This window comes from Gorilla gorilla, chromosome 4 (genome assembly GCF_029281585.2).
Source record: "Gorilla gorilla gorilla isolate KB3781 chromosome 4, NHGRI_mGorGor1-v2.1_pri, whole genome shotgun sequence".
Lineage (NCBI taxonomy): Eukaryota > Metazoa > Chordata > Mammalia > Primates > Hominidae > Gorilla > Gorilla gorilla.
The window spans coordinates 47,135,905-47,158,399 of NC_073228.2; the positions used below are offsets into that span (position 1 = coordinate 47,135,905).

At 57.5% G+C, this 22,495-nt stretch overlaps 1 protein-coding gene across 2 annotated transcripts; it reads left to right on the forward strand.

Annotated features, from left to right (window-relative positions):
- Positions 1 to 52: 52 nt before the first annotated feature.
- PLCD3 (phospholipase C delta 3) lies at positions 53 to 20,888 on the forward strand. Of its 2 annotated transcripts, none has more exons than XM_031010821.3 (15): positions 53 to 364; positions 11,216 to 11,377; positions 11,458 to 11,686; positions 12,079 to 12,208; positions 13,489 to 13,717; positions 14,043 to 14,244; positions 14,397 to 14,541; positions 15,751 to 15,903; positions 17,045 to 17,194; positions 17,294 to 17,444; positions 18,171 to 18,287; positions 18,932 to 19,098; positions 19,280 to 19,415; positions 19,525 to 19,674; positions 19,833 to 20,888. In XM_031010821.3, the coding sequence occupies exons 1-15, from the start codon at positions 202 to 204 to the stop codon at positions 19,919 to 19,921; spliced, it is 2,373 nt and encodes a 790-aa protein (XP_030866681.1). In that variant the 5' UTR covers positions 53 to 201; the 3' UTR covers positions 19,922 to 20,888. The 2 variants fall into 2 exon arrangements, with proteins under 2 accessions (XP_030866681.1, XP_063562398.1); XM_063706328.1 differs by having other exon boundaries at positions 54 to 364; positions 19,766 to 20,888.
- Positions 20,889 to 22,495: the final 1,607 nt, after the last annotated feature.

The following is a 22,495-nucleotide window of genomic DNA, read 5'->3' on the forward strand; positions in this document are numbered from 1 at the left end:
CCCCCGCACCGCCCCGGCCCCGCCCCCTTCCCTTCCCGCCCCGCCCCGCCCCACCTCCTGCTGCCTCCTCCGACTCCCTCCCGCGCCGCTAAGTTTCTTCGCTCGCCGCCTCGCTCAGAGCCGGGGCCGGGCCAGAGCGGCGCCCCGCTGCCCTGTACCCGCGTGCAGACCCCGGGCCCGGCCCCGGCCCCCCGCCAAGCCATGCTGTGCGGCCGCTGGAGGCGCTGCCGCCGCCCGCCCGAGGAGCCCCCGGTGGCCGCCCAGGTCGCAGCCCAAGTCGCGGCGCCGGTCGCTCTCCCGTCCCCGCCGACCCCCTCCGATGGCGGCACCAAGAGGCCCGGGCTGCGGGCGCTGAAGAAGATGGGTCAGTGACGGGCAGGGGGCGGTGGGGTGGGCGCGGACCGTTCCCAGAGGCCCAGTCTGGGGCGCTCCAGGGAGCAGTTCGTGGACTCCCCAGGCTGCACGGGGCTGGGAGGCTATGGCTAGGGGCGGAGGGCCAGCTCCCTCCAGCCGGGGGTCGCACCTGGGGTCATCCGAGGGTCCCGGGGCGAGCCGGGCGCCCAGGGTGTTCTTTGCTTCCCACCAGGGGGCGCTCGCGGGGCGTCTGGAGCGCGAATTCGGGCACGGGGCGCTGGTGGGGTCTCCAGGGAGAATGGAGTGGGAGAGGGAGGCTTGGGGTGTCCCTCGTCCGGCTCCCCAGCAGTATCTAGGTTCTGCCAGGGTGTCTCGGGGTCTTGGCAGCCCTTAGGAAGGATGCGAGTTTGCGGTTGGCCTCCGCAGAAGAGGCTGGCCTCCGCAGCAGCCCTCCAACCCACGGCCCCACAGAGGCGGCCACAGCCACACTGCTCTGGCAGGACTGGTCTAACAGCCTACGTCCGAAAGCCAAGGCTCTCACCTCAGATTTGGGGAAGTCAGTCGTGGAGAAGGAATGTAACTGTGGCTCATTGGAACATCACAGAGGCAGCTGGCACTGGGTGGGTTACACAGGTGGTGTCTTGCAATCTTCCTCGACTTCCTAGGTGGGAGGTGAATCCTCATTTCACAAGTGAGGAAACTGACTCAGAGACGGCAAGGAATTTGCCTGTGACCACACAGCCAACAAAGGGCAAAGTGTGACTGGCACCCTGGTGGTGCCCCACCACATGGGCCCTGGTACCCTCTCAGAGTCTGGGAAAAGTGGGACCCGCAGGGCGGTGGAGGGCTTGAATGAGAGGGTGTGTGTGAGAGTGTTGTCTGACGTGGAAAGGACCGCGCCACTGAAGTGCTGCGTTGGACCTGCCATTGGTAGAATAGTCAGTGATGGAGAGGCTAGGTGTGGAACTCCGGAACAGAAGGACAAGGCTGCCAGGGACCCCGTGTAGAACTTGGGGCAGAATTCAGGGGTCCTGATTGCCAGTTTTGCCTTCTTGTTACCTTCACTCATTCCACCTGAGTGCTGACTATGTCTGGGCGCTGTGCCTGGCACTCTGGTTAGTGAGACATAGGACACCATCTCTACCCTGCCATCCATTCAACTGTGCATGCATTGGACAAGCACTTATGCAGTGCCCATGGTATGGTACTATGGTACAAGCACTTGTGGAGTGCCTATGGTATGCTCCACCCTGGGGCTCTTGCATTAGAGAGCTGAGGTTCCAGCAGGGAGATCAGACAGTGAAACAAAGGAACAGGACCTTGGGGGTGGGGAAACAGGGGGCAGCACATGAGGGGCTGGGGAGCCAGCAGGCCCTGGCTGGCCCCAGCTGAGGAAGATGGGAGTGGCAAAGGGGAGAGGCTGGGGGTGGGAGGAGCTCCTCCAGGCCCTCCCTGGAGAGTCATGGACTTTATCTGGAGGGCATCAGGAGCCCCAGAAAGGGCTTGGGCAGGAGTGAGTGTGGAGAGTGGGGGGCAGGTTGGACGAAGGCAGGGGCGAAACAGGGAGACCCAAGGAGGGAGGCTGAGGAGTTAGTTGGGCAAGGGGTGGGGACCGGACTTGGGGGACACCCAGGATGGACCCCAGAACTCCCAGGAGATAGACTGGGCTGGACTCTGTGATCGACAAGTGTCATTCTCTGGGCTAAGAAATGGTGTGGTTTGGGGATGGCTGAGGGCAGCCCTGGGAGTCAGCCCTGGCAGGGTCATGGGTGCCGTGGAAGGGCTGAGGGGAGGCCCCGTGCCCATTGGCCTCTTCATCCCACACGTTTGCTGAGCGCCATTAGTGGGCCAGGGTGCTGTGCCAGGGGCTGGGGCTACAGAGATGAGTAGCACGGAGCTTTGCCCTCAGGGAGTGCACAGTTTAGTGGGCAGAGTCACATGCAGACAAATAATTACAGCTGAGCCCAGGCCTCGGTACTCATCAGCTGAGTAAGGCTGCATGGGAGCTCTGGGCACCTCATCAAGGTGACACTCTCGGGAACTACATAGATATCAGAATGTCATCTAGGTCACCCTCATTCCTCACCACTGCCCTGTCCTGCTGAGTGACTGCAGAGAGAGGAATGTTGAGTCCGAGTCTGTTGGGAATGTCCCTTCCCCAGGCCATAGGGAGTCCAGGGACAGGGTGGAGAAGGAAACCCAGTCTTGGGGCCCAGCCCCTTGGGCCATCAGAGGCCAAGGCCTAGGCCTGTCACCCAGGTAGCCTCCCCCGCCTCGCTCTGCCCCTGCCATCACCACACCCCTTAGCCTAACAGAGAATAGATTTTATATCAAATCAGGTCAAGGGACTAGGGCAGGGAGTGGCTCAGAGGGGCCTGAGGAAGGAAAATCCTTTAGGGCCACACTAGGGAGACCCAGATGAGCGGGGAAGGAGGAAGAAAACACCCCCACAGTGAGTGGGAGTCCTTTGTCCCCCCTCCAGTCCCCTGCTCCTGGGCTGGGCTGCTGACTTGCAGGGAATCATTGAAGAGAGAGGAGCGCTAGAGCCCAGTGAGCACCCGCCATGCGCGAGGCACTGTGCTGAGCTTGCATCAGACCTGATCCTGCTTAATCCTCAGGCATCCCTGTGCGGGAGGTGCTGTCCTCATGTCACATTACAGACGGGAAGCTCAAGGCGGAGGGGTGAAATCACCGCCCAAGGCCACATGCCTGCCTGCTGCCAGAGCCTAGTTTTCCATGATGGCTCCCAGTGAATACTTTTTGTTGTTGCTGTTGTTGTTAGTTGTTTATGAGACAGGGTCTCATTCTGTCACCCAGGCTGGAGTGCAGTGGCATGATCATGGCTCACTGCAACCTCAAATTCCTGACCTCAAATGATCCTCCCACCTCAGTCTCCCAAGTAGCTGGGACTCAGGAGACTGGGAGACTGGGTACCACCACATCCAGCTAATTTTGTTTCTGTTTTTGGTAGAGTTGGGGTCTCACTGTGTTGTCCAGGCTGCTCTTGAACTCCTGGGCTAAAAGAATCCTCCTGCCTTGGATTCCCAAAGTGCTGGGATTACAGGTGTAAGCCACCATTCTTGGCTAGCCTGATGAATACTAATGAACAATTTTGTCACTGTCCCAGGCGCTTTTCGCATATTATCTCATTTAATGCTCACACTAATATGAGGTAGGTGGTACCAGTAGCCTTCTCTTACAGATGACGAAACTAAGACTCAGAGAGATTTGGTAACTTGCCTAGGGTTCAAAGCTGGGAAGTAGCTGAGAGAAAATTTGAACCCAGGCAGTGTGGCCCAGAGTCCGTGCTTGTCACACAGTGACTGATAGAGAAGCTGATACCTGCAGGGGGCCTCCTGGCTGCTCCTCTCCCATGGGGGCCCTGCCAGCCCCCAGGAGTGTCCTCACAGGGCTGCCAAATAAAATACAGAACACCCGGTTAAGTTTGGAATTCCGCTAAACGCGCAATATGGAATGTATTTATACTAAAAAATTATTTTTTATCTGAATTTCACATTTAACGGGTGTCCTGGATTTTCTCTGGCCGCCCTGTGTCCCCAGAGCCCTGTGTGTGCCTGTGCCCTGATGCTCCGCCCCTGCCCCTCATCCTCCCCATGGGCGGAGGCCTGAGTGGGCAGAATCCTGCCCCCTTGCCTCCCCGGCCTACACACACTACCAAGTGCCCCTGAGCGAGAGGGCTCGGCCCATGGCCTGCCTGGGATGTCTTCCGCAGGGTGAGTGGGACTGCTGTGGGTGACTTGGCAGGTGAGGGTCTTCAGAACAACCCCCAGCCCTGGCAGGTGCCTGGCCTGGGTGGTGGGTAAGCTGGGTGGCCCTCCAGTCTAAGCAGGGGCATGCCAGGTGGGACTAGGGGGCTGGCTCTGCCAGGCCCTGTGGTCCCCCTCACATCTTTCCCTGTCCCCTACCCTGACTTCCACACCCAACCAGGTTTCATGCCTGTTCTGGCCCCAGAGAAAAGGGTGCTGCCACCCCCCCTTGCTGTGTCCGGCCCGGGGCCAAGGGAAGCACCGCCTGCCTTTCCTGACTTCGTTGATTCTCCAAGGAATGTTATGGACTCTGGCACCGAGCCCCCGCCAGGCTCCAGCCCTGGGTGTGGCAGCCAGCTAGGTCACGGGGGACATGCTTGGTGCCTGAGGTGTGGAGGCTGCCTGCTGGCTAAAGGATTAGGGTGGGAGGGTCTTTGGGACCCCTCGCCACTGTGTGTCCTCTCCTAGAGCCTCACAGCCCCGGCCACCTGGAAACGCTCTTTCTCTACTCCCTGCTCGGCCTTGGCCACAGCTGCTGGCTGTAGCAGTTCCCTGCATGACTCGCATTCCTGTGGAGCCCTGTGTGCACCTCCCGAGTGCGAGCCGCCTATTTCCCCCTGGCTGGCCCACCTTCCACCCTCTCCACCCATGAACCCTGTACACACACACACTCACACGCACACACTCACATTCACTCACACTCATACACACAGTCTCACGCACACACACACTCCCCACCTATGCACACACCCCACACACACCCTGCCCTGCCTGCATGCCACCCCTCCGGGACACGCCTGGACAGAACTCCCACCCTCCCTGCCAGCTGCCCTGGCGCCTGTCTCCACCGCACAGCCTCTATATCCATCCCTGCCTGGGGGCGACCTGCACTATCTTCAGCACACAGGGCTTGTCCTCTCTGAGCTCAGTGGTGCACCTGTGAAAAGGGTGGGATTTGGGGCCCCTTCCAGCTCTGACATGAGGTAGTTTCTGGTCCCTGGTCTTGGCTACCCTTACAGAACTGCTCAGGCCCCAGACCATCCACGCCCCAAACCTCCCGGGCTGCAGGTGGAAGTTGAGAAACTGGGCCTGCCCTTTCCTCAGCACGCCTGACCCCTCTCTGGAGGCTGAGATAAGCGGGCAGCTTGGGAAGGTGTCTGAGCCCCAGCTGACAACACTGAACTGGGCAGGAGGTGCCGCTGTCCTGGTCTGGGGAAGGTACCCCCTGGAGGCCATGGGACTAAGGGGACAGATGGATCAGAACACGTGGGTGCCTCTTTCCACCCGGGGCACTGACTCACTTCCCCAGAGCCCTGCCTCAGTTTCCTTCTTTGTGATCATTTACTGAGCACCCACTATGGGCCAGGCCTAAACCAGGTTCCATGTGCTTGTGCCTGTTGTGGCCACACACAGCCCTTTGGGGTCAGACTCCCCCAACTTCCACCACATTTCAGCCCCACCGGGTGCCAACCTGGCTGTCTGCCTCTTTAACAGCATTTTTGAGATATTCATTCACATACCTTATAATTTATCCATTGAAAGTACACAGTGCAGAGCACTTTGGGAGGCAGAGGCTGTTGAATCACTTGAGGCCAGGAGTTTGAGACCAGCCTGGGCATCATAGTGTGACCCCAACTCTACAAAAAAACTTAAAAATTATTCAGGCCTGGTAGTGCAAGTCTGTAGTCCCAGCTCCTCGGGAGGCTGAGGTAGGTGGATTGTTTGAGCCCAAGAGTTTGAGGCTGCTGCAGTGAGCCATTATTGTGCCACTGCACCCCAGCCTGGCTACAGAGCAAGACCCTGTCTCAGAAAAAAAAAAAAGTATACAATGGTTTCCAGCATATTATATCATTAAACTTTAAAAATTATGGTAAAATAGGCCGGGTGCTGTGGCTCACGCCTGTAATCCTAGCACTTTGGGAGGCCGAGGCGAGTGGATCACTTGAGGTCAGGAGTTCGAGACCAGCCTGGCCAACATGGTGAAACCCCATCTCTACTAAAAATACAACAATTAGCCGGAAATCACTTGAACCCGGGAGGTGAGGGTTGCAGTGAGCTGAGATCGTGCCACTGCACTCCAGCCTGGGCAACAGAATGAGATGCTGTCTCAAAAATATATATATATATATATAGGCTGGGCGCAGTGGCTCATGCCTGTAATCCCAGCACTTTGGGAGGCTGAGGTGGGCGGATCATGAGGTCAGGATATCAAGACCATCCTGGCTAACACGGTGAAACCCCGTCTCTACTAAAAAATACAAAAATAATTAGCCAGGTGTGGTGGCGGGCACCTGCAGTCCTAGCTACTCAGGAGGCTGAGGCAGGAGAATGGCGTGAACCCAGGAGGTGGAGCTTGCAGTGAGCCAAGTTCATGCCACTGCACTCCAGCCTGGGCAACAGAGCGAGACTCCATCTCAAAAAAAAAAAAAATATGGTAAAATATATATAATGAAATTGGCCATTGCAACCATTTTTAAGTGGTTAATTCACTGGCATTAATTACATTCACACTGTTGTGCAACTATTACTCTTGCCTATTTCCAAAACTTTTTCATCATCCAAACAGAAACTAACCATCAAGCAATAACTCTCCATTACCTCCCCATTCCAGCCCCTGGTACCCTCCCAGCTACTTTCTGTCTCTATGAACTTGCCGCTCTGGGTACCTCACATGGGTGGAATCACATAGTATTTGTCGTTTGGGGTCTGGCTTCTTTCACTTAGCATGATGTTTTCAAGGTTCATCCATGTTGTAGCGTGCATCAGATTTCACTCCTTTACATGGCTGAATACTATTCCATTGTATCGATAAACCATATTTTGCTTATGCACTCATCTGTCTCATATGTTTTTTGTTTGTTTTGTTTTGTTTTGTTTTTTTGAGACGGAGTCTCGCCCTGTCGCCCAGGCTGGAGTATAGTGGCACAATCTCAGCTCGCTGCAACCTCTGCCTTCCGGGTTCAAGCATTCTCCTGCCTTAGCCTCCCTAGTAGCTGAGATTACAGGCGTGGGCCACCATGCTCGGCTAATGTTTTCTATTTTTAGTAGAGACGGGGTTTCACCATGTTGGTCAGGGTGGTCTCGAACTCCTGACCTCAAATGATCTGCCTGCCTCGGCCTCCCAAAGTGCTGGGATTACAGGTGTGAGCCACCATGCCCAGCTAATGTTTTATGTTTTTAGTAGAGACAGGGTTTCACCATGTTGGTTAGGCTGGTCTCGAACTCCTTGCCTCAAATGATCCACATGCCTCAGCCTCCCAAAGTGCTGGGATTGCAGGTGTGAGCCACCATGCCTGGCTGATGTTTTATATTTTAAATAGAAACAGGGTTTCACCATGTTGGTCAGGCTGGTCTCGAACTCCTGACCTCAAATGATCTGCCTGCTTCGGCCTTCCAAAGTACTGGGATTACAGGTGTGAGCCACCATGCCCAGCTAATGTTTTTTATTTTTTGTAGAGACAGGGTTTCACCATGTTGGTCAGGCTGGTCTCGAACTCCTGACCTCAAATGACCCACCTGCCTTGGCCTCCCAAAGTGCTGGGATTACAGGCTCATCTGTTGATGAGCACTCAGGTTGTTTCCACCTTTTGGCTTTCATTTGCCCTCATTTTCACTGCTATTATTTTGTGATTGTCTCCACCCACTCAGTCACTGGCCCAGCAGCTGCAGGATCAAGGCAGAGACGGTTCAAGTAGATACAAATCCCACAGGAACAGTAGGAGGTGGGCGGCTTGTGCACCTGCTCAGAGCAGGTAGGAACAAGGTCAAGGCGACATCTGTGGGTTTGGGCCTGGCAGGACCTATAAATGTCTACTGGGTGGCTGGATGGAGAGCCACGGTCCTCGCAGCATCACTGCCCTGGCCCTGAGCCCTCCCTCTGACCTTGCCTCCTTACCTCTGTTGGTCCTGCCCTTCCTGCTGGACACCCCAGTCCTCTCACTGCCCCAGGGTTCAGAAGCACGAGCAGTGGGGAAACAGAAGCACCCAACCAGGGACTCAGCACCTGGCCCCGCCTGGGACTGCACCCTCCTTCTGTTTGGCTTTTCCATTGGGTGTGTGTTTGGGGGGCAGTGCCAGTTTGCGGGGCAGCCTGGAATGTCACCCCTTCCCCCAACAGGTTCCTGGGGAGCTGAGGGTAAGGGGCCAGAAATAGGGGCCCCCTCCACTGGGAGCCTGCCCAAGTGGGGGCCCAGTCAGGCATTCAGGCTGCCTGTGTTGATGGCCTGTTTGCAGAAGGCTCTGGACAGAGCAGGCCCCGGTGACTCACCCCCATTTCCGGCCTTAGTCACTCATCTCCCCCACACCCATGGGCTTGGCATCAGAGAGGGCTGGCCTAGGTAGAGGAGGCAGCCCCAGCTGCAGAGCCTGGTTGTCATGGCAATGAGCAGTCCCCTTTCCCATGGCCAAGGGGGTGTAGGAGGATGTGCCTAAGTGTAGTGGCACTGCAGGCTCCCCTCTGCCCTCACCCTGTCATTGCTCAGGATGGGACCATTTAGAGGCTACCTGGACCTGGTGGGTGGGGGGGTCTGGTGAGCCCCTCGGCCTGGCACGTGCCGTGTACGCCCAGCTCTTTGTCTGGAAAGAGGAGGGTTCCACTTTCCCCTTCCTGACCAGGGGGTACCGAGTGGGCATTCACTCAGAGGGCCACAGTCTAGACCCTGAGGGACCCTCTGGAGCTGTTAGGGCCACAGGCTGGCCCCAGAGGGGTCATGGCCTCTTAAGGAGGTGGATTTCTCCTCTTGCCCCTGAGACCCTGATTTTCAGTCATGGTCAAAGTGGGTTTTAAAAATACAGATGCCCAGGCCCCATCCCACACCAGCTGGGTGAGATGCCCTGGGCTGTGGTGTCTGCAGCCTCCCCTGGGTAATTCCGATGCACAGCTAAGGTTGAGAAACCCTGACCTGCGAGGCCTCTGCCCTGAACTCTGGACAAATGGGACAGAGCTGGGGATAGAATTCACTTAGTCCCCCCATCTGTCCGTCTACCTGTCTGCCCCTTCAGTCAACACTAGCTGGTATCCTGGCTCTGGGATGAGCACTGTGGTGAGGAGATAAGACCTCATTCCGCCCTCAGATTTATTAAAGTATATAGGTGGGTTTTGTGTTTTATTTTAATTAAAGCAAAAAGTGCTGTTAGTGGTCAGAGAGGGAGAAAGTCCACTTGAGGACAAATCAAGGAAGGCTTCCTGGAGGAGGTGATATCTGAACTGGTCCTTCAAGGACTCAGATAGGAGGAAGAGAAGGGAGAAGGATCCTACAAAAGGGTCCAAGAGAGGGTGAGAGGAGATGGTCCAGAGATATAGACTCAATTCCTTAGGTCAGAATTTGCAATTGGGCAAGCCAGGGCCTTGGGGTCACAAAGCCAAACCCAGTATTAGGGGCTTGTCGAAATAAAGGGAGGAAGAGAGGCCCTCTGTCTTACTTCTTTTGGCCCACACAGGGGTTATTGGTTTTTATTTTTTTTCAATTTGATTTCGTTGTCAACATTAGAATATCTGGAGGCTTCACACACAGATCTATATTCCGGTTCTCTGGAAACTCTGGGCCCTCATTCACTCCGGGCTGTGCCCCACCTCCAAAGGCCATGGACTCTCCGTTTACCCAGTTCCCACCTCCTCTATTGTTCTCTGACTCAAAAATGTTTGGTTGTGACTCTCGTTGAGGCATTGTAGAGCAGGGTGTGGCACTGTTTGGGCTGGGTATCACGTGTTCCAGGGGGCCAGAGCCAGGAGAGGGCCGAACCTCTCCGGGGCACAGTGTCGGTCACGCTGTAGAAACCTCTGAATTTTGGATTTTGCAGCAGGTATGATTGTGGTCTCCATTTTATGGATGGAGAACATGAGGCTTAGTGACAGGTTAGTGCCACTGGGGCCATGTATTAAATAACTGGGAAGTGACAGCGTTGAGACTTACTCCCCAGACTTCTGAATTTAGAAGCACTAGAAGAGCCCTGCAGTGCAGGGCCAAAGGTCAGAGGCGCTGGACTCCGACCTCCAGAGCCCAAAGTGGCTTCTACCAGTATGGAATTCTGACAACTTAAGCTTCCCTGAGCCTCAGTTTCCTTGTCTGTGAGTACATGAGCAGGGCCTGCACACAGGAGATGCTTTTATTTATTTATTTTTTAGAGACAGAGTCTCACTCTGTTGCCCAAGCTGGAGTGCAGTGGCGCAATCTTGGCTCACTGCAACCTCTGCCTCCCGGATTCAAGTGATTCTCATGCCTCAGCCTCCCATGCCTGGAGATCAGCTGGGCAGGGCTGATCCTGGAGTCCTTGGCCTGTGACCCTGGAGCCAGGGTGGCCTCTGCTGTCCTCCTTGTCTTTGGGAAAGCAGAGGCAAGGTGCTTCGGTTACAGCAAGAGAGATCTAGGTTAGATGGTGAGACCTTCCTGATGGCTACGGTTTCACATCAAGGGAAAAAGGCTGTTGGTGGCAAATTCTGGACTTGAAGGCTGGAAGCCATGTGGTGGGGGATAGTGGCAGAAAAGGCAACTTTTTTTTTGTTGTTAAGACGCAGTCTCACTCTGTCGCTTAGGCTGCAGTGCAGTGGCACGATCTTGGCTCATGGCAACCTCAGCCTCCCGAGTAGCTGGGATTACAAGCATGTGCCACCACACCCAGCTAATTTTGTATTTTTAGTAGAGGTGGGGTTGCACCATGTTGGCCAGGCTGGTCTCGAACTCCCGACCTCAAGTGATCCACCCACCTCGGCCTCCCAAGTGCTGAGATTACAGGCGTGAGCCACCGCACCCTGCCAGAAAGGGCAACCTTTAGTGAGGCCTGAGTCCCAGACATTGTCCGAGGGCAGTTCCACACAGGGACTGCAGAGGCCGCTGCTTGGAAGGAAGGAGGGAGATGGGGTACGGGTTGGGGGTTGGGGGGCGCTTAGGGCTCCAAAGCCTAAAGCCAAACCCAGTGCAGGAGGCTTCTTACAATCGGGGAGGAGGGGAGTCCTGCGAGGGGGAGGGAAGCTTACTGTGGGGCGAAGGCCTGGGTTTGGAGAGGCTGGAGGAAGGGGCAGCAGGTCCTAGCGGGGGAGGGCAGGGGAGCCTCTGGGCAGGGACGGCCTGACGCCCCGGGTCCTCCCGCCCCGGCAGGCCTGACGGAGGACGAGGACGTGCGCGCCATGCTGCGGGGCTCCCGGCTCCGCAAGATCCGCTCGCGCACGTGGCACAAGGAGCGGCTGTACCGGCTGCAGGAGGACGGCCTGAGTGTGTGGTTCCAGCGGCGCATCCCGCGTGCGCCATCGCAGCACATCTGTGAGAGGCCGGGGAGCGCCGGGCGGACAGGGAGGTGGGGACAGGCCCGGTCCTCCGCCCTGACCCGGCCCTCCTCTCAGTCTTCGTGCAGCACATCGAGGCGGTCCGCGAGGGCCACCAGTCCGAGGGCCTGCGGCGCTTCGGGGGCGCCTTCGCGCCGGCGCGCTGCCTCACCATCGCCTTCAAGGGCCGCCGCAAGAACCTGGACCTGGCGGCGCCCACGGCTGAGGAAGCGCAGCGCTGGGTGCGCGGTCTGACCAAGCTCCGCGCGCGCCTGGACGCCATGAGCCAGCGCGAGCGGCTAGACCAATATCCTGCCGGGGCTGGGAGGGAGGGCCCCATCCTTGGAGAGCCCCCACGCCCAGGGAAGGCAGGGCCCCTGTCCTGAGGGCGCACGGTCTGGGTCGGAGCCCTTGGTCTTCGAAACTGAGGGTGGGGACACGCGCCCTGGCTAGGCCCAAGCTCCCACCTCAGGGAGGCCTGAGGCCTTCTGAGGGTGAAGACAGGGCCTCCTGTCTTTGGTAAGCCCCAGTCCTGCGGAGGAGACACTGCTACCGTGCTCGGGGAGTGCACAGGCCAAGGGGAAAGTACAGCCCCTAAACTGGGGATCCCCCAGACCCAGGTGGGCGTGACTTACCAGCCAGTTACCTGAGGGCTGGGGGCAGCCTGGCGTGTTGCTGTTATTTCCTGAGCACCCACACCTGGATCCACTCCTATCTGCACCGGGCTGACTCCAACCAGGACAGCAAGATGAGTTTCAAGGAGATCAAGAGCCTGCTGAGAATGGTCAACGTGGACATGAACGACATGTACGCCTACCTCCTCTTCAAGGTGGGCTTCCACCCTGAACCCCAGCCCCTGGCTCTGCCATCACTTTGACCTCTGCCTGCCCCCAGCCATCTGAATCATCAGCTCCCCTGCCCTCTCCACCTGCAGCTTTTTTGGAGCGAGCAGCCTTTCCCTGCACAAAGGCAACATCTGGGGTTAGTTAGCCTTTTGCCTCCCCTGAGGCCACTGGGCCAGGAAGGGAGTGGGGAGCCGGGGCCCAGAATTTTCCTCATCCTCAGTTCCTACCCCTCCAAAGTGAGCAGCAAAGCTGTTTTCATTTCCCTGAGTCTGCAGGGCACCTTTTGCACGTGGGGGCACAGGCAGGAGCCAGCCTACAGGCGTGCATGTGCACAGATACACGTGTGCACCCTTCTCCACGCAGACCCTCCACTGTGGCACGTGTTGGCACCTCATGCATGGGAGCACAGGGGCACACAGGAGTGGGCTCTGCAGCTATGGCCCAGCTGGAGCCCATGGCAGACCTCTGTGTGCATGTGGACGGTGGGACCCACCTGTGACCCCGAAAGACAGGAGAGCCCATGGCAGCTGGACCCCTGGGCCACAGCTTCACAGGGATGCTCCATGAATTCTCATTGACTTGTTCAATGACCCTGGGTATGAATATGTGCATGTCAGGATAGTAACGTGTCCACCTAGGGGAGTGTGAGGGCCCAAGGGCCCTGTCTTGGCCCAGGGTCACCATTTTTCCTTCCACATCTTGATTCTTGGGGTAGGTCATGGTGCAGAGGGGCAGGCACTGAACCAGAGAGACCTTTAAAGTCCAGCCCTGCCGGCCGGGCTCAGTGGCTCACCCCTGTCATCCCAGCACTTTGGGAGGCCTAGGCGGGAGGATTGCTTGAAGCCAGGAGTTTGAGATCAGCTTGGGCAACATAGCAAGACCCCATCTCTACAAAAATACAAAAATTAGCCAGGTGCAGTGGTGCACACCAGTGGTCCCAGCTGTCCAGCTATTTGGAAGGCTGAGGTGGGAGGATCACTTGGGATTACGCGTTGGAAGCTGCAGTGAGCTATGATCATGCCACTGCGCTCCAGCCTGGGTAACAGAGCAAGACCAAACAAACAAACAAACCTAAAAAACAAACCAAAAAATCCTGCCCTGTAATTTACCAGCTGTGTGAGCTAGAGTCACAAGTCTTACTCCGTTTTTCCACCTGTGAAATGGGGACCATTGCCTTCTCAGATGTGGTAGATGACAGATGGGTCAAAGGGGCCAGGTTTCCTGGAGTGTCTGCCTCCTCTGAGCTTCTCCTGCTGCTCCCCAGGAGTGTGACCACTCCAACAACGACCGTCTAGAGGGGGCTGAGATCGAGGAGTTCCTGCGGCAGCTGCTGAAACGGCCGGAGCTGGAGGAGATCTTCCATCAGTACTCGGGCGAGGACCGCGTGCTGAGTGCCCCCGAGCTGCTGGAGTTCCTGGAGGACCAGGGCGAGGAGGGCGCCACACTGGCCCGCGCCCAGCAGCTCATTCAGACCTATGAGCTCAACGAGACAGGTGGGGGGGGCGGTGGCACGGCCAGGTCGTGGCCCCTGAAAGGGCTGTGTTCCCAGCTAAGCGGGTTCTGCTGCGGGCTGGCGTGGGCATCATCTCGGGCAGGTTACCTCGCCTCCTCCAGACTCAGCTTCCACATGTGTAAAATGGCACAACAGTTTGTCTTCCTCCCAGGGTCTGGTTGAAGGTTAAGTGGCATGACTTACGTGGAGTCTAGTCAGTAGATTGTCTAGTCATTATTCCTAAGTTGAGTGGGCCTTGGGGGCATTGGAAGCTGGACATGGGGGATCCCCATGTGGCCTGATGCCCTCTCCTGCCACCCCTGCAGCCAAGCAGCATGAGCTGATGACACTGGATGGCTTCATGATGTACCTGTTGTCGCCGGAGGGGGCTGCCTTGGACAACACCCACACGTGTGTGTTCCAGGACATGAACCAGCCCCTCGCCCACTACTTCATCTCTTCCTCCCACAACACCTATCTGACTGACTCCCAGATCGGGGGGCCCAGCAGCACCGAGGCCTACGTTAGGTACTGTAGCAGGGGGTGAATGTTTCTGGGAGCCCCACCTGGGGAGAGACATGGGCTGGCTTCCTGGGGCCTTCCTGGCCCAGCCTGCCTGCTGCCCTGCTCTGTGGCACCCTGGCAACACCTTGCCCGTCCACCTATCTGTCCACGCACAGGGCCTTTGCCCAGGGATGCCGCTGCGTGGAGCTGGACTGCTGGGAGGGGCCAGGAGGGGAGCCCGTCATCTATCATGGCCATACCCTCACCTCCAAGATTCTCTTCCGGGACGTGGTCCAAGCCGTGCGCGACCATGCCTTCACGGTGAGCCCCTGGGATGCCCAGCCCCAGCCCCACAGCCTTCCCAATGACCTCCGTCCGCACTCACATGCCAGCTGCCCTCTGTCCTTCCAGAGGAAACCCTTGCCCAGAGAATCATTCATTCACCAAGTGCTGCTGGGATAAGTGGCCAATGGGGTGGCATAAAGCTGAATGAGATGCCACCCTCATATTTGGGAAATATGTTCCCTCTCTCATATTTGGGAAATGTCCTAAGAATCACAGAGTTTCCAGAAGAAAACCTTTGGGGGAGGGAAGGACATTTTAATCATGACTTCCAAAGAATAAATAAGCTATAAGAGAAGCTTACCAGTGGCATCTGCATAAACACTGCAACTTTGGTCACAGTGTGCAAATCTTCCCATCAGCAAATGATGGGAGGAGAGTTTTCACATCACTGACATGGTCAATGTCATTCACATGTAAAAAGCATTTATGGGACCAGGTGCGGTGGCTCACACCCGTATTCCCAGCACTCTGGGAGGCTGACGCGAGGATCACTTGAGGCCAGGAATTCCAGACCAGCCTGAGCAAATAGCTACATCCTGTCTCAACAAAAATAAAAATTAGCTGAGTGTGGGGGCATGTGCCTGTAGGCTGAGTTACTCAGGAGGCTGAGGTGGGAGGATCACTTGAGCCCAGGACTGGAGAACACAGGGAGACTGACTGCGCCACTGCACTTCAGCCTGGGTGATGGAGAGAGACCAAAGCATAAACAACAACAACAAAAAATCGGCCGGGCGTGGTGGCTCACACCTGTAATCCCAGCACTTTGGGAGGCTGAGGTGGGCAGATCACCTGAGGTCAGGAGTTTGAGACCAGCCTGGCCAACATGGTGAAACCTCATCTCTACTAAAAATACAAAAATTAGCCGGGTGTGGTGGCGGGCGCCTGTAATCCCAGCTACTTAGGAGGCTGAGGCAGGGAGAATCGCTTGAACCCGGGAGATGGAGTTGTAGTGAGCTGAGATTGCACCACTGTGCTCCAGCATGGGCGACAGAGCAACACTACATCTCAAAGAAAAAAAAAATCATTCCTGCAGCCGCCCTCAGCCTCCTGGACAGTCTGCTGCTTCCCTGGGTTCTCCAGAGCCCTGCCTTTGCCTGCCTGTCCTGAAGGGTCTGGGAGCCAGATGTTGGGAGATACTGGCAGAGGGAGGGGAGTGGCTCTGAGCTGCTGCCCTTCCACCTACAGCTGTCCCCTTACCCTGTCATCCTATCCCTGGAGAACCACTGCGGGCTGGAGCAGCAGGCTGCCATGGCCCACCACCTCTGCACCATCCTGGGGGACATGCTGGTGACACAGGCGCTGGACTCCCCAAATCCCGAGGAGCTGCCATCCCCAGAGGTGACGCCCCCCAGCCCCTAGCCTGGGTGGAGGGAAGTCTGGTGGGAGTCCGCCTCCCCGCACTGCTCGTGCCACCTCTGTGGCTCAGGACCCCTCACCTCTTGCTGCCTTAACTTTTCTCTGTTCCTCCGTTCATCTGAGGTCTGCCATCCCCTGGTCTTGTCCTTCTGCTGCCCTCTGGCTCTCCATTCTTGACTAGACCCCCCCACACACACACCCTCCTCTGTAACCTGGCTTTGCCCTGCTGGCCCTGTGTCCCTGCCCGTAGAGTCCTGCAGGCTCTGCCATTCCCACCTGCAAGGCCCCGCTTGACGCTTTCTCCACCTGGAAGTCCCTTCTCGGCCATCCACACTTGCCAAGCGTCACCTGCTTAGAATTCAACTCAACTTCAGCCGCCTCTTCCTGTGGCCTTATCCACCTCCCCAACTCTCGGGCCTGAGGCGGCCTCCTGCTCTCCCCCAGACACTAGAGCGCGTCCTCGGCTCTCTCCAGACATTTATCCTGTCGGGCTCCTTGAGAAAACTCTCCTCCTACTTCCAATCCCCAACATGCAGGCAGGGTTGACTCACCCTCGTGTGTGTGTGAGATGTGATTTTTGTTATTACTGTGAAAATCACACCCATATGGTAAAAGAAAACTGAGCTGTACTAAGGGACGCGATGAACAGTGCTCCCCTCCCTCCACTGACCTGTCCTCTTTCACAAGAAGTAACCATCTCTAACTTTCTTGCGTGTCCTTCAAGAATTTCCCCACACACATTACCTGTGTACATATGTGTACTGTCTTCTCTTTTAAATGGTACCAGAAAAGGACATGCGATTCCAGGTTGTAGCCTCACTTCTTCCACGTAAGATCTTCTTTGAAGAGGGCCCCTTTCCTTTCAGTCCTGAGCTGTCACGTGCATTGTGGTGGCTGCTGTGTATATTCTGATGTTGAGGGACCTTATTAAGCATCCCTTCCTGATGGCCTCCTAGGCCATTCTCCATTCTTTCCTATCAGAAACATCACTCATCTCTGTGTCTCCTTTCCTGCCTCCCACCCCTAGCCAGCCCCTCACAAGGCGGTGGTTGAATAACTGACTGACTGGCTGCCACAGGGGCGAGAAGGCCTAATCCTTCATCCTCCACGTTGGCCCCCACAGCAGCTAAAGGGCCGGGTCCTGGTGAAGGGAAAGAAGCTGCCCGCTGCTCGGAGCGAGGATGGCCGGGCTCTGTCAGATCGGGAGGAGGAGGAGGAGGAGGATGACGAGGAGGAAGAAGAGGAGGTGGAGGCTGCAGTGCAGAGGCGGCTGGTGAGAGCTGGGATGGGTGGGGTGGGGAAGCGGGGGAAGGTGGGAGGACGGGTGTGGGAAGCGGGGGCCAGCTGAGCCCCGCTGAGCCTGGTCTCCTAGGCCAAGCAGATCTCCCCGGAGCTGTCGGCCCTGGCTGTGTACTGCCACGCCACCCGCCTGCGGACCCTGCACCCTGCCCCCAACGCCCTGCAACCCTGCCAGGTCAGCTCCCTCAGCGAGCGCAAAGCCAAGAAACTCATTCGGGAGGCAGGTAGGAGCTGGGGCACTGGGTGTCTGGGGGTGAGAGGGTGAGAGACCTCTTGAAGGGAGTCTGGAAAGGAGTTGAGGGGGCTTTGGGGGACAGTAAAGAGCTCAAGAGGACCCCAAAGAGGGGCTGGGCTGAGGGAATGAGGGCCCCGCACATGCCAGGGTGGATGGAGGGGAGTGGCACGCTGAGGGCGGCCTGCTGTCGGCCTTCAGAGCCCTGTGGTGGGGCCGGCCATAGAGGGTGATGGGTCAGGCTGGGCTGGGGGCTGGGGGAGCCCAGCAGCTGCTGCGACACTGGGGAGGAATTCCTGGGGCAGGTGATGCTGAGAGGACACATCACCTGGAGGACTAGGAAGCAGCCAGGTGAAGAGGGGAGAGCGCTTTCCAGACAGGAGGAACAGGTTGTTGAAGGCCTGGGGGCTTGGCCTGGAGGAGAATTCCGGGAACCACGGTGGAGCTGGAGGGCTGTGGGCATTCAGTGTACTTGGTTGGAACTTTGTCAGGAGCGGGGAATTGGGGGCTGGGGATGCGGGGCCAGGCTGTGTGGCTGGAGGGGTCCCTGCAGCCTCCTCAGTGAGCTCCCCTCTCACTCTAGGTCAGAAGAGAGTGAGGAGCAGGGGCAGGGCGACCTGGGGACGGGCTTGGGCTCTGTTCCCTGGAGGTTACAGGCCGGGGCTTTGGGTGAGGGACCCCCGGAGTCTGTCACAGTCTCACCCCAACTCTGCCCCAGGGAACAGCTTTGTCAGGCACAATGCCCGCCAGCTGACCCGCGTGTACCCGCTGGGGCTGCGGATGAACTCAGCCAACTACAGTCCCCAGGAGATGTGGAACTCGGGCTGTCAGCTGGGTAAGTGGGGGCCACAGGAATGGGAGCAGGCGGGGTGCCACAGTGTGGGGGAGGCCTCAGCAGTGAGGGGCCCACACAGCCTTCCAGACAGTGGAAACACGCATTTTGTTGATTATTTTTAAAGTTGCCAGCAATGTAGGTGGGAAAATCAAATCAGGCTCGTTTGTTCTTGACAGTGTACAGGTCTTGCATTTTTATCATGGTAGAAATTAAAACCTCCACTCCCATGTCCCCCGGACACACACAACCCCCACACACCTGGCAGTCCCACTAAGTCAACACTGACAAGGGTGGGCTCTGGGGGACGCTGAGCCCCACCGAAGGAGGGCTGTATCGTCTCCTTGGGGTAAGGATGGAAACCCCGGGCTTCCTCAGACCCCTGGCTCTGACCCAAGCCTGGCCCTGAGGGTGGGGGCTTTTTCAGTACCTCCCACCCCAGTCTTGAGGGATCCCAGGGCAGAAGTACAGGTGACAGTGGGGGCTGGGTCCATGACCCCCTCCCCTAAAGTCATGGTGGGGGCAGAGCAGCACTAAGCAGACAGTGGGACCCCAGGCCCTTTGTAGAGAGGAATGCAGTCCCCTGAAACTGAGTAGTGAGCACAGGGCCGCTAAGAGCCCCTGCTCTGACCCTGCTGTGTCCACAGTGGCCTTGAACTTCCAGACGCCAGGCTACGAGATGGACCTCAATGCCGGGCGCTTCCTAGTCAATGGGCAGTGTGGCTATGTCCTAAAACCTGCCTGCCTGCGGCAACCTGACTCGACCTTTGACCCTGAGTACCCGGGACCTCCCAGAACCACTCTCAGCATCCAGGTCAGCAGGCTGGAACGGGCCCCAATGTGGGGTCAGACTGGTTCTGGAAAGGCTCTTTGTGAGGTGGGGGAGGCAAGGGAGGCTGGGGACATGTTGGAAGTGAGGGTGGTGTGAGCTTGAGGCCCATGAGGGGATGGCCAAGGTGGGCGTGGGCCCCAGCCACTCCCTCCCTCACCCACAGGTGCTGACTGCACAGCAGCTGCCCAAGCTGAATGCCGAGAAGCCACACTCCATTGTGGACCCCCTGGTGCGCGTTGAGATCCATGGGGTGCCCGCAGACTGTGCCCGGCAGGAGACTGACTACGTGCTCAACAATGGTGGGCAGCCACTGGTGGAAGTGGGGTTGGGGGAGACTGCAGAGAGCGAAGGGTGGTGCAGGGTGGGTCCTGGGGCCCCTGGGCTCTGACTGCCATCCTTGTGCCCTAGGCTTCAACCCCCGCTGGGGGCAGACCCTGCAGTTCCAGCTGCGGGCTCCGGAGCTGGCACTGGTCCGGTTTGTGGTGGAAGATTATGACGCCACCTCCCCCAATGACTTTGTGGGCCAGTTTACACTGCCTCTTAGCAGCCTAAAGCAAGGTTGGTGGAGGCTGGTGGGGATGGAGAGGGATGTGGGTCCAGGTCCTGCAAACCCTGTTCACCTTTGTGCCTCGAATTTCCTGCCCTGAAGCAGGCCCGGGCTGAGCCAGACCCCCAGGGTGCACAGAGGACCTGAGGCCTGGCTGTCCTCCCTACAGGGTACCGCCACATACACCTGCTTTCCAAGGACGGGGCCTCACTGTCACCAGCCACGCTCTTCATCCAAATCCGCATCCAGCGCTCCTGAGGGCCCAGCTCACTCGCCTTGGGGTTCTGCGAGTGCCAGTCCATATCCCCTGCAGAGCCCTCTCCTCCTCTGGAGTCAGGTGGTGGGAGTACCAGCCCCCCAGCCCACCCACTTGGCCCACTCAGCCCATTCACCAGGCGCTGGTCTCACCTGGGTGCTGAGGGCTGCCTGGGCCCCTCCTGAAGAACAGAAAGGTGTTCATGTGACTTCAGTGAGCTCCAACCCTGGGGCCCTGAGATGGCCCCAGCTCCTCTTGTCCTGAGCCCACCCCTCATTGTGACTTATGAGGAGCAAGCCTGTTGCTGCCAGGAGACTTGGGGAGCAGGACACTTGTGGGCCCTCAGTTCCCCTCTGTCCTCCCGTGGGCCATCCCAGCCTCCTTCCCCCAGAGGAGCGCAGTCACTCCACTTGGCCCCAACCCCGAGCTTAGCCCCTAAGCCCTCCTTTACCCCAGGCCTTCCTGGACTCCTCCCTCCAGCTCCGGAACCTGAGCTCCCCTTCCCTTCTCAAAGCAAGAAGGGAGCGCTGAGGCATGAAGCCCTGGGGAAACTGGCAGTAGGTTTTGGTTTTTATTTTTTGAGACAGGGTCTCACTCCGTCCCCCAGGTTGGAGTGCAATGTTGCAATCATGGCTCACTGCAGCTTTGAACTCCCAGGCTCAAGCGATCCTCCCATCTCAGCCTCCTGAGTAGCTGGGACTACAGGCACAGGCCACCAAACCTGGCTAATGTTTAAATTTTATGTAGAGATGGCGGGGGGGGCAGGGGTCTCCCTATGTTGCCCAGGCTGGTCTCGAGCTCCTGACCTCAAGTGATCCTCCTGCCCCAGCATTCCAAAGTGCTGGGATTACAGGTGTGAGCCACTGCCCGGCCTGGCCGTAGGTTTGTAACTGTTTCATAGAAGAGCCCTGGAGAAGACAGTAGAATGAGCCTATCTAGTTTAAAAAATAAAGAAGCACGTTGATTTCACCACCGCCACTCCCTGAGCACCTCTATGCTGCCACCCCCACAGGCCCATGAGGAGGGACAGGGCTGGATGAGTTCCTTGGGCCTCTCCCCTCAACAGGGCATGGACTTGTCTAAGACAGCCAGCGGGTGGCAGCAGGAGATGCCACAGCTCTAAATAGCCCGATCCCTGCTCCTGGCTTAAAGCTGCTGCGAGTATCACAAGACTGTCTGAGGATGCCAATTCAGAAGGTCAGCGCCTCCCCACAACACACACACACACACACACACTCACACATACACAGAGGGGCCTTGAATGAGGAGGAGACAGGAGTCTGAGGGACCCTCAGACTGCCACTCTCCAGGCTTGGCTGGGCTCAAGGCCCCTGTCTGCTCAGTAGGGCAAATCCCAAGGACACGGGCTTCCCTTCCTCCAGCCAGCCAGCCTTTTACACAAAGGCTGGAAACGCTGCTTGGGCTGCCTCTATAGAAATGCTGGGAGAGCGCACTGGACACTAGGCGACAGAATCTGGAGAAAATCCTGCACCCGCCCCTGCCAGCAGGGTGAAATGTGGAGGCCTGGTGTTTTAGGTTCTGCCAGCCAACAGTGCCGGCACTGGACAAGGGCAGAACTTGACATTAGTCCCCAGAGGGTGGCCTGGAACTGGGCTGGGATAGGTCTTGAACTGGCCCCAAGCCCCACAGAAACCAAAACACAGGGCTGGGGCAGACTCCACCTTCTAGCAACTCCAAGAACTAATGCAGAAAGTGGCAGTGTCCCCGGCTCCTTCATGTTGGGAGTGGCGTTTGGCTGTGGTTAATTTGTGTGTCTGAAAGAGGATAATCAGAATCAAAAGGGCCCAGAAGGAATGGGCCGGGCCAGGCAGCCCGGGCATCTGGCACTCAGGGCTGTCAGAGGGTCAGGCTGCCAAACTGCAGCCTCAGGATGGGAGGCACAGTGAGGCTAAGTCCAGTTTTAGCAAATGAAGAGCTATTAGCATTGCCCACCCCCTGCAGAGCCAGGTCTGGCCAGGGGCTGGCTGGGGGGTCTGGGTCAGGTGAGCACCAGACCCAGGGCTGAGTGCCCATCCTGCTTGGCTTCTCTGGTACCAAGAGGAAGGGGTGAAGGCTAGGATGAGGGCCCAATACTGAGAAGGCTGCCTTGAAAGGGCAAGAGTCTTTTTTTTTTTTTTTTTTTGAGACAAAGTCTTGCTCGTCCCCCAGGATGGAGTGCGATGGCGTGATCTCGGCTCACTGCAACCTCTGCCTCCCGGGTTCAAGCGATTCTCTTGCCTCAGCCTCCGGAGTAGCTGGGATTACAGGCACCTGCCACCACACCCAGCTAATTTTTGTATTTTTAGTAGAGACGGGGTTTCGCCATGTTGGCCAGGCTGGTCTCGAACTCCGACCTCAGGTGATCCACCCGCCTTGACCTCCCAAAGTGCTGGGATTACAGGCGTGAGCCACTGCACCCAGCCAAAAGGGCAAGAGTCTTTAAGGAAGTGAACTGGGAAGCAGAAGCAAGGGAGAAATCACAGGGTTTTTTTGTTTGTTTGTTTGTTTGAGATGGAGTCTCGCTCTGTCGCCTAGGCTAGAGTGCAGTGGCACGACCTTGGCTCACTGCAAGCTCC